General features: G+C 42.4%; 1 protein-coding gene across 1 annotated transcript in view; it reads right to left on the minus strand.

Moving 5' to 3' along the window:
• Nucleotides 1-2,520, minus strand: part of ROS1 (ROS proto-oncogene 1, receptor tyrosine kinase) — a 94,842-nt gene extending 92,322 nt beyond the window's left edge. Inside the window, 1 exon segment of the mRNA XM_038395198.2 lies at nt 2,472-2,520. Coding sequence (XP_038251126.1) covers nt 2,472-2,520 — 49 coding nt within the window.
• Between the last annotated feature and the right edge of the window lie 8,645 nt (nt 2,521-11,165).

Here is an 11,165-nt window from a genome sequence, read left to right on the forward strand (position 1 = left end):
GGCCCTGGTGCACAATGCATCCTTAGGGCTCAACCCCTTCCAGCCCGCGCTGTAGCTAGGGGCAGCTGGGATTTGTCTTTGGCCAGTAGCAACCTGGAGGCGTTAGCTGCCTTTCAACACTGTGCAGGCAGGAAGAGACAAGCTGCTTCCAGCCACATGGGGGGGGTGGGGGTGGAATAGATGAGCTCTGCAAAGACATGGGCCAGGTCATACCTTCTAGCTCCCATCCCTTCCCTCCCACAAAGTGCCAAAAGGCTGCTGCTGGCCACATTCTGGTGTGAACCTGGCAGAAATCTGGGGAGGGGGGCATGTGATCCTGTGTCTCACCCCTCCTAGCACCACATGTTGCCTCAGGAAGATACAGCACCAGGTACCAGGAGAGGTGGGTCCATCCCGGGGGCCCAGCCAGGCAAGGAGGGCAGAAAGAGTTGGATTGGTTGGTCGCCCCCCCCATGTGACAGAGGTGTACGGGAGTGGGGGGGTCACCTCTCCCCATGTGAACCCTAAAGCCTTAAAGATAAGAAGGTAAATAAAAAGAATCCAACTACGCAGTATTTCTTTTTAAACAGGGGCTCAGTCAACTTGATGTGAATTTGAATGTTTGTACTGCATAGTTCTGATTGATTGCCGTTGAACTCACTTGAATATGAGTAATTTTACCAGGTGTCCCATATTCAGCATAGGAAATATGGTCACCCTAGTGTTGATCCTTTACAAACTGTCAACTGCAGGTCTACACAATGTCTTAATCACTGACAGTCAGGAATGTTTAGGCTATGGGCACACCTTCTCTTTAAACATATGTGCATCAACTGGCTTCTACTGCTTTGAAGAAACTGTAAAATGCTCCATTCAACAGACATATTTCCTGTCTTTTTTCTTTATTTCATGTTTTCCTTCTTCCTTTCCCTACTGATCATTAATTGCTACAGCCCTAAACATGATTTTGGCTTTTGCTGAGAAGAATAATAAAAAACTTTTCCCTGGAGGTTTTTTAAAAGCAAATTTGCCATCTATTCCCCATGAAACCAAGAAATCCTTATTGGTGGAAATTCCCCCTTTAAATGCCAGATTCTGGCACCCTTATTCATGTTGAGTAGCACTTTATTCCATTAGTGCTCCCACTAACTTTAATGGGACTACACTTGGGAAAAGGTACTATTCAACAGCTGTGAGAATATTGCATTGTTTGTTTATAGGCATTTTCTATGGCAGTCATCATGGCAGTAGCTGAGCAACGCACATACATCAATGAAGTAGCCTCATAATGTCCCTGTGAGGAAAAGAGCTATTACCCCATTTTACAGAAGGGACACTGAGGCCCACAGAGATTAACATGTTACCCAAAATCACACAGGAAATCTGTGGCATAGCCAAGAACAGAACTCAGCCCCAGTCCAGTCTTTAGCCACCAGACCATCTTTTCTCCTTCACAGGCTTAAAAATAAAGAAAATCTATGCCCCTGTTTGAAAATCTCATCCATACACATCTACATTCAAGCTTCACTTCTAGGCCAATGTACACTGTGTATCTTATGCTTTTAACAAGAAAACAGTGATGTAAAGCCACAGGGTTTGCACAACACAATCAGACACCTGGATTTAAAATTTTGGGAATCTTAGCTGTGTTTCTTTCTGCTGTGTGAACTGAAGTTATCATTTTAGGGTGTTTATACTGGTCTTATTGGTATTTAACTTACCTCACATGCTCTGACGTAGGTCTGATTCTATAGAGAAGCAAACAAATAGAGACATGCTTAGGAGGTATATAGTTCTTCAGTAGTCCAATATTCCAAATAAGGTAGTATCATCAGACATTTCTTACACACAGAGAGTACACAGCAAAAAAGTTTTTCAGTGACAAATGGCTAAAAAGAAGAAAATCCAAATTCAAAACTGTACGGCCAGCATTTGAATTACGCCAAGTCTGACTGAGCTCCAGATTTCTCAAGAAAAGGAACCCAGTTCCTCTCAGAGAGAAAGTGACTTCAAACTTTTCCTTGGCAACTGGTCCAGAACCTGTGCTAGTTCTTGTCCAGATACTATTGGTTAACAGCAGGAAACATGGTGATAACATGGATTGTACAGATAGAAGTCTAACAGGGCCTGGTGCAGAAAGGTGTTGAACACTGACTATTTAACTGACTGAAAACCCAGCAGGGGATTTTCATTGAATGTTAGTGTTCTCTGTTCCCACCACACTGTGGCAGACATAATGCAGGTTTGTATTGTGAAGGTACCCCCTTGCCAAGAACTAGTGATTCCCAGGTTAATGTACTCTATTTCAAAGACTTCTGAACTAATAATATGATGATACATATTCCAATAAGAAACATATCAACTTACTGGGGAAAAATTATGGCTATTACATTTTTTATTATAAAAAGACTGGTTTGGTAGAATACTTTTGGATAATTTATCAGACAAAATCAAAGCATAAGAAGTGGAACCATGACTAATACAGTACTTACACATTGCAGTGAGCAGTTTTTTTGTACTGTTGCGTTCCAAAATCGACATCCCTGCGTGCACTGCAAGAAAGACAGTGAATAGTTAGTACTTTAAAAGAGCTGCAGTCAAACAAACAAGGAGGAAGGATGGTCCAGTGGTTAGGATGCTAACCTGGGAAACCTAGGGTCAATTTCTTGCTCTGCCACAGACTTCTGATATTACCTTGGGCAAATATGTAGACTTTCTGTGCGTCAGTTCCCCGTGTGTAAAATGGAGTAACAGCACTTCTCTACCTCATGAAGATAAATACGTTAAAGATTTTGAGATGCTTAGACACTGTGGTAATGGGGCCTAGATAGACAGATAAAACTCCTGAAAGTTTCCCCTAAAAATTAATATAATGAATAAACATAGAAGTTTGCGTGAGTGATCCACACAGCCACTTCTAGACAGGACCTTGGCACAGCCATCCCGACTGAGGTTACTCTAATGGCTGGTGTGCAAGTCCATCATTTTGGTCTAGACTGCAGCTTTACACTGCATCCCCTGAGAGAGGGATGGTACCAGCTGCAAAGCTCCAGGAACAAAGCAAAGAATGAATTTTGGCCAAGGGAGCCCCAGTTCCTCTTTTGCTCCAGGAAGGAAGTAAATTAATTAATTCATCCCCATCTTAAAGCTCTTTCCTTGATCTGGCCAGGGTGGAGCAAGTGGTCCTTTCAAGTCTAGTCCTGACTCACTGATAGAGAGAGAAGGAACAAATTTGCCATAAACAGCCCAAAACATTCAAAAACAGACCCTCCAAAAATCATAAAATTGGCTTAATATCATGAGATTTTAAAAAAATAAAAAAATCCAACATTTATTATATTTATCTTCTGGTTTTGAAGTTGTGTTAATTACATTTAAATCTTTTCTCTCCATCCAGGAGCTCAACAAAACTTTCTTTTTTAAAAAAAAAAAGAAAGTTGAAATTCTTTTGCAATCACCTGACTCCAAGAGCTGGGGCTTTATGAAAAACACCAAAATCACAAAGCATAAGAAAATCATGATAATTGACAACTCTCGATCTGAGCAAAGACACATAAGTGAGTAGGGGGCACTGCTGCATGGCCAAGTAAACACTGTGACTATCTAGCTTTTCATGCTCACATGATCACTTAGGACGGAAAAATCCCATGCACCGCTACAGACTAGAGACTGAATGGCTAGGCAGCAGTTCTGCAGAAAAGGACCTAGGGGTTACAGTGGATGAGAAGCTGGATACGAGTCAACAATGTGCTGCTGTTGCCAAGAAGGCCAATGACATTTTGGGATGTATAAGGAGGGGCATTGCCAGCAGATCGAGGGACGTGATCATTCCCCTCTATTCGACATTGGTGAGGCCTCATCTGGAGTACTGTGTCCAGTTTTGGGCCCCACATTACAAGAAGGATGTGGAAAAATTGCAAAGTGTCCAGTGGAGGGCAACAAAAATTATTAGGGGACTGGAACACATGACTTATGAGGAGAGGCTGAGGGAACTGCGATTGTTTAGTCTGCAGAAGAGAAGAATGGGACGGGGTGGGGGGGGTTGATAGCTGCTTTCAACTACCTGAAAGGGGGTTCCAAAGAGGGTGGATTAGACTGTTTTCAGTAGTAGCAAATGACAGAACAAGGAGTAATGGTCTCAAGTTGCAGTGGGGGAGGTTTAGGTTGGATATTAGGAAAAACTTTTTCACTAGGAGGGCGGTGAAACACTGGAATGTGTTACCTAGGGAGGTGGTGGAATCTCCTTCCTTTGAAGTTTTTAAGGTCAGGATTGACAAAGCCCTGGCTGGGATGATTTAGTTGGGGATTGGTCCTGCTTTAAGCAGGGGGTTAGACTAGATGACCTCCTGAGGTCTCTTCCAACCCTGATATTCTATGATTCTAAGGAAATAAGTGATGCAAATCTTAAAACAGTTAGCAATTATCTTCAAGAATTCATGAAGGACAGGTGAAGTCCCAGAGGACTGGAGAAGGGCAAACATAGTACCTATCATTAAAAAGGAGAATAAATAGTTTCTGGGGAATTATAGACAAGTCAGCCTAACTTTGATACCTTGAAAGATACTGGAACAAATTTTTAAAACAAACAATCAATAAGCACTAGAAGATAAACAGAATAATTAATTGACAACATGGATTTGTCAAAAACAAATCATGACAAATCTTGCCTAGTTTTCTTCTTTGACAGGGTTACTGGCATAGTTGATGGGAGGAGGCAGTAAATGTAATGTATCTTGATTTTAGTAATGCTTTTGACACTGACCCATATGACATTCTCATAAGCAAACTAGGGAAACAGAGTCTAGATCAGATCACTATTAAGATGGGTGCAGAACTGGTTGGAAGACCATATTCAATTATCAATGGTTTGCTGTTAAACTGGGACGACGCATGCAATGGGGTCCTGCAGGGACCTGTCCTGATTTGGTACTACTCAAAACATTTTCATTAATAACCTGGATAATGGAGTGGACAGTATGCTTATAAAAATCTGAAAATTACACAATGCTGGGAAAGAGTTGCAAGCCCTTCTGAGGACAGGATTAGAATGCAGAAGGACCTTGACGAATTGGAGAGCTGGTCTGAATTCAACAAGATAAAATTCAATAAAGGCTAGGTGGTAGTACTGCTAACGAACTGAGGATCATAGTGAATCACAAATTGAATATGAGCCAACAATGGGATGCAGTTGCAAAAAAGGCTAATATTCTGGGGTGTATTAATAGGAGTGCTGTAAATAAGGGCTAGTTTACACTAGACATGCTACAGTGGCTCAGTTGCACTGATGCACCTGCGCCGCTGTAACACGTCTGGTGAAGATGCTCTGTGCCAGGGATCTGAAACTCAAATCACCACAAGGGCCACATGAGGACTAGTACATTGGCCCGAGGGCCGCATCTCTGAAACCTTTTTATACAACGACACAAAACTATAGTCAAAAATGAAAAAAATGAAGAGTAATATAATATGCTATTAAAAGTCAATGTATTAACATTTTAAAAACTGTAATGCGAAGCAGGGTTTTAATAAAATATAAACACTCAGTAATGCACCTCACTCAAACAACAAAACACGCATTTTCTTTTAGAATTACTTTGTTTAAAGCCTCCCTCTCTGTCCCCGGCCCCACTCCACCCCTTCATAGATTCATAGATACTAAGGTCAGAAGGGACCACTCTGATCATCTAGTCCGACCTCCTGCACAGCGCAGGCCACAGAATGTCACCCACCACTCCTATGAAAAACCTCACCCATGTCTGAGCTATTGAAGTCCTCAAATCATGGTTCAAAACTTCAAGGAGCAGAGAAGCCTCCCTCCAGTCAACCATGCCCCATGCTACAGAGGAAGGCGAAAAACCTCCAGGGCCTCTCCAATCTGCCCTGGAGGAAAACTCCCTCCCGACCCCAAACATGGCAATCAGCCAAACCCTGAGCACATGGGCAAGATTCACCAGCCAGATACCCAGGAAAGAGTTTTCTATAGTAAATCAGATCCCATCCATCTAATATCCCATCTCAGGGGATTTGGCCTATTTACCCTGAATATTTAAAGATCAATTACTTACCAAAATCCCATTATCCTATCATACCATCTCCTCCATAAACTTATCGAGTAGAATCTTAAAACCAGATAGATCTTTTGCCCCCACTGCTTCCCTTGGAAGGTTATTCCAAAACTTCACTCCTCTGATGGTTAAAAACCTTCGTCTGATTTCAAGTCTAAACTTCCTGGTGGTCAGTTTATACCCATTTGTTCTTGTGTCCACATTGGTGCTGAGCTTAAATAATTCCTCTCCCTCTCCTATATTTATCCCTCTGATATATTCATAGAGAGCAATCATATCTCCCCTCAACCTTCTTTTAGTTAGGCTAAACAAGCCAAGCTCCTTAAGTCTCCTTTCATAAGACAAGTTTTCCATTCCTCGGATCATCCTAGTAGCCCTTCTCTGTACCTGCTCCAGTTTGAATTCATCCTTTTTAAACATGGGAGACCAGAACTGCACACAGTATTCTAGGTGAGGTCTCACCAGTGCCTTGTATAAGGGTACTAAAACCTCCTTATCCCTACTGGAAATGCCTCTCCTGATGCATCCCAAAACCGCATTAGCTTTTTTCACAGCCATATCACATTGGCAGCTCATAGTCATCCTATGATCAACCAATACTCCAAGGTCCTTCTCCTCTTCCGTTACTTCTAATTGATGCGTCCCCAATTTATAACTAAAATTCTTGTTATTAATCCCTAAATGCATAACCTTACACTTCTCACTATTAAATTTCATCCTATTACTATTACTCCAGTTTACAAGGTCATCCAGATCCTCCTGTATAATATCCCGATCCTTCTCCGAATTGGCAATACCTCCCAGCTTTGTATCATCTGCAAACTTTATTAGCACACTCCCACTTTTTGTGCCAAGGTCAGTAACAAAAAGATTAAATAAGATTGGTCCCAAAACCGATCCCTGAGGAACTCCACTGGTAACCTCGCTCCAACCTGACAGTTCGCCTTTCAGTAGGACCCGTTGCAGTCTCCCCTTTAACCAATTCCTTCTGATGTTCATATTGATCCCCATCTTCTCCAATTTAACTAATAATTCCCCATGTGGCACGGTATCAAATGCCTTACTGAAATCTAGGTAAATTAGATCCACTGCATTTCCTTTATCTAAAAAATCTGTTACTTTTTCAAAAAAGGAGATTAGGTTGGTTTGGCACGATCTACCTTTTGTAAAACCATGTTGTATTTTGTCCCATTTACCATTGACTTCAATGTCCTTAACTAATTTCTCCTTCAAAATTTTTTCCAGGACCTTGCATACTACAGATGTCAAACTAACTGGCCTGTAGTTACCCGGATCACTTTTTTTTCCTCCTTTCTTAAAAATAGGAACTATATTAGCAATTCTCCAATCATTCGGTACTATTCCTGAGTTTACAGAATCATTAAAAATTCTTGCTAATGGGCTTGCAATTTCAGGTGCCAATTCCTTTAATATTCTTGGATGAAGATTATCTGGGCCCCCCGATTTAGTCCCATTAAGCTGTTTCAGTTTCGCTTCTACCTCTGATATGGTAATATCTACCTCTATATCCTCCTTCCCATTTGTCATGCTACCATTATCCCCAAGATCCTCTTTAGCCTTATTAAAGACTGAGGCAAAGTATTTGTTTAGATATTGGGCCATGCCTAGATTATCTTTAACCTCCGCTCCATCCTCAGTGTTAAGCGGCCCCACTTCTTCCTTCTTAGTTTTCTTCTTATTTATATGGCTATAGAACCTTTTACTATTGGTTTTAATTCCCTTTGCAAGGTCCAACTCTACTCGACTTTTAGCCTCTCTGACTTTATCCCTACATCTTCTGACCTCAATTAGGTAGCTTTCCTTGCTGATCCCTCCCATCTTCCACTCCCTGTATGCTTTCTGCTTCTTCATAATCACCTCTCTAAGATGCTTGCTCATCCAGCTTGGTCTACAACTCCTTCCTATGAATTTTTTCCCCTTTCTTGGGAAAAATTTTTTCCCCTTTCTTTTTCCCCTTCCATGAGGCCCCACCCCTACCCCATCCCATTCCGACCCCTTCCCCAAAGTCCCCACTCCAACTCCGCCCCCTCCTTGCCCCTATTCCAACCCCTTCCCCAAATTCCCACCCCCGCCTCCTCCCCTGAGCATGCCGCATCCCCGCTTCTTCCCCATCCCTCCTGGAAAGTCCTAAGAGCTGCCAAACGGCTGTTTGGTGGCGGGAAGGGCTGGGAGGTAGGCAGAGGAGTGGGGACGCGGCGCGCTTGGAGAGGGGGAGGATATGTGTGTGGGGGGGAGCTTGGCTGCCAGTGGAATCAGCGCCTGTGGCGGGCCACAGGAAATAACTCCACTGGCCGCATGTTTGAGACCCCTGCTCTATGCCAACAGGAGACAGCTCTCCCATTGGCATTAATAAATCCACCTCCATGATAGGCAGTACCCTACATCGGCGGGAGAAGCTCTCCTGCCGACATAGCGCTGTCCACACTGGCGATTGGCTCAGTGTAACTTACGCCCGGGGGGGAAGGAGGGGTATTACCTAGCAGCTCTGGGTTCTTAGGGAACCAGGACGCAATACACAGCCTGACTCATGAAAGACCTTCCCCGCCCCCTCCCAAGCCTCTGCTTGAACCAAAACTGATCAGAAGAAAGACTTACAAAAAGCAATGAAAAGGCAACGGGAGGCGCCAGGTAGCAGGGCTCAGAGGGTCAGCCCCAGGCCCAGGCCCAGAGTCCAGAAGCATAGAGCTTGGGCACTCAATCCCAGTGCCAGCCATAGAGGGCATAGAACTCGTGGGGATCAGCCCCAGCCATCGTCAGCACAGGGCTCGGGTTCTCAGCCCCAGCCTGGGTGGCATGGGACGGGGCGGGGGGGAAGTCAGCTCCAGCCCAAAGTGGCAGCGGGTCTGTAAAGCCCTGCTGGCCGGGAGGATGGGGGTGGGGGGCAAGCTCGGGCAAGTCCCGGGCCATCCCGTTTGTACTTTAGGAAATATGGTCACTCATACATGGGAGCACTGATTCTGATGGGGACCCAAATTATCTCAAATATTTCTTCATTCTGAATTTTGTTCATCCTGAATTGAAATAGGAGCCTGAATAGAGACCTATGCTTCACTATGGCAAATTTACTTTTAAAAAAATAACCTCTGTCTTTTTAAGAATATAGGCCAAATTCAGGCCTGCAGTAATTAGATGTAACTCTTTTGCACCCACTTACTTCAAATCTTAATAGGATCCACCATCCTGGCAAAGCTATAACCAGATAATGTGACCATTGCACTCTAGTTATCTATACAGCAATAACATAAGTAACAATGCAAACCATTACTCACAGCTACACTGACGTCACTAACGTTGCAAGTATTAATGCCAAGCTCTCCTTCCTGTAAATGAAAAAATATATATATTTATAAGTTAGTTTAGATATTCAGTACTTCCTCTACTAAAAAAAATAGCAAAATAACAGCATTTTCCTTCCTTCCTTCCATATTTTTCCACCTCACATGAAACTTTTAAAATCATTGCTGAAATGTCAATTGCTTCTTGCTTGCTTGAATCATAGACTCATTAGGATATGGAAGTTGGTGCCAATTAAGTTATCTCAAGGAGGAATTTGGCCCTTTGTCTCCTGATTCATAGATTCTAAGGTCAGAAGGGAATAGTGGGATCATTCAGTCTGACTTCCTGAAGGCCACTGAGCTTCCCCAAAATAATTCCTTTTGAACTACTGCATATCTTTTAAAAGAACATCCAATCTTGATTTAAAAATTGCTAGTGATGGAGAATCCACCAGGACACTCTGTAAATTGTTCTACTGGTTAATTACCTTCAGTGTTAAAATGTTATGCCTTATTTCCAGTCTGAATTTGTCTAGCTTCAACTTCCAGCTATTGGGTCTTGCTATACCATTGTCTCTAAATTGAGTATCCCATTATCAAATTCCTATTCCCTATGTATTTATATACTGTGATTAACCTTGTCTTTGCTAAGCTACATAGATTGAGCCCCTATAAGGCATGTTTTCCAATCCTTTAATCATTCTTGTGACTCTTCTCTGAGCGGTCTCCAATTTATTCTGATTTACTGAGACAATAATAAATGCTTCATAAACAAACCTGGAACACAAATGGCACAAGTCCAACTGGGTCTGACCTCCAAAATGCACGTTATAGATTTTGTTTCTTTAAAATAAATGCTTTTCTTCTGGCCTCCTTCCGAAATGGCTGTACCTAACCACATGGCAACTGATTCTCTTCTGGTACCAAAAGTGCCTCAGAACTATGGTTCCTATTCCCAGAGCACGTAGTTTGAAGTGTGCAAGACTAGGCACCTCTTCAGAAGTGCAAAATGATTCTGGAATGCATCTAACCAGCTTTGAGTAGGTGAATGTGGGGTCATAGGACTTGATGCTACAAACACTTAAGGCGTGTGCTGAACTCTAAGCATGGGACTATTCTCATGACAGAAGTTGAACATGCACAAGCATTTGCAGGATAAGAGGCATATAGAGTGGCAATGGTTAAGAACCCCTGTCTGATGCAAAATAGTCCCACAGCAGGTGTGATCACACATGCACCTTTTGGATGGGGAAATGGAAACTTTGAACTGTACTGACCTTGAGACCAGCTTTTTCTCATTTCAGTCCCTGTCACAATATTTTTAAGTGGCATATGAAACATGGATGCCACATGTTTGGCTTTTAAAGAAGAGTGCTATGAAGAGTGACAGAGCATTTCTCATCAAGAATTTATTTAAAAATTAATCAGAGAATCCTTGTTCGGGATATTATTCCATCCTAAGCTCATAGCAGGAAAGATGAGTAACCCTTTCACTGCTGCCAGGGCTCTTTTATGCATCAGAAACAGGATTTAAAGACTGGCCATTTTAATAAGATCATGTATCTGGTACATCCATCCTGTACATTTCATGTCCATAATCAGTTTATTTTTCAGTACTGACAGAGCTAATTAGTCAGAAGACACACAAAATCATTTCTACAGAGCACAAGTACATGGTTTTCTAGACAAGATCAGTCAACATAGTAAGCCAAATAAAAATGAAATTTGAAGAATAATTATTGATCAGGTTTCAATAAGAGTTTGGGCTTATTATCTTTAGGCATCAGCAGAAGGAAAACAAATAAATTCCACTTCACTACCCAAA

Source organism: Dermochelys coriacea, chromosome 3, assembly GCF_009764565.3.
Source record: "Dermochelys coriacea isolate rDerCor1 chromosome 3, rDerCor1.pri.v4, whole genome shotgun sequence".
In the NCBI taxonomy this organism is placed as follows: Eukaryota; Metazoa; Chordata; order Testudines; family Dermochelyidae; genus Dermochelys; species Dermochelys coriacea.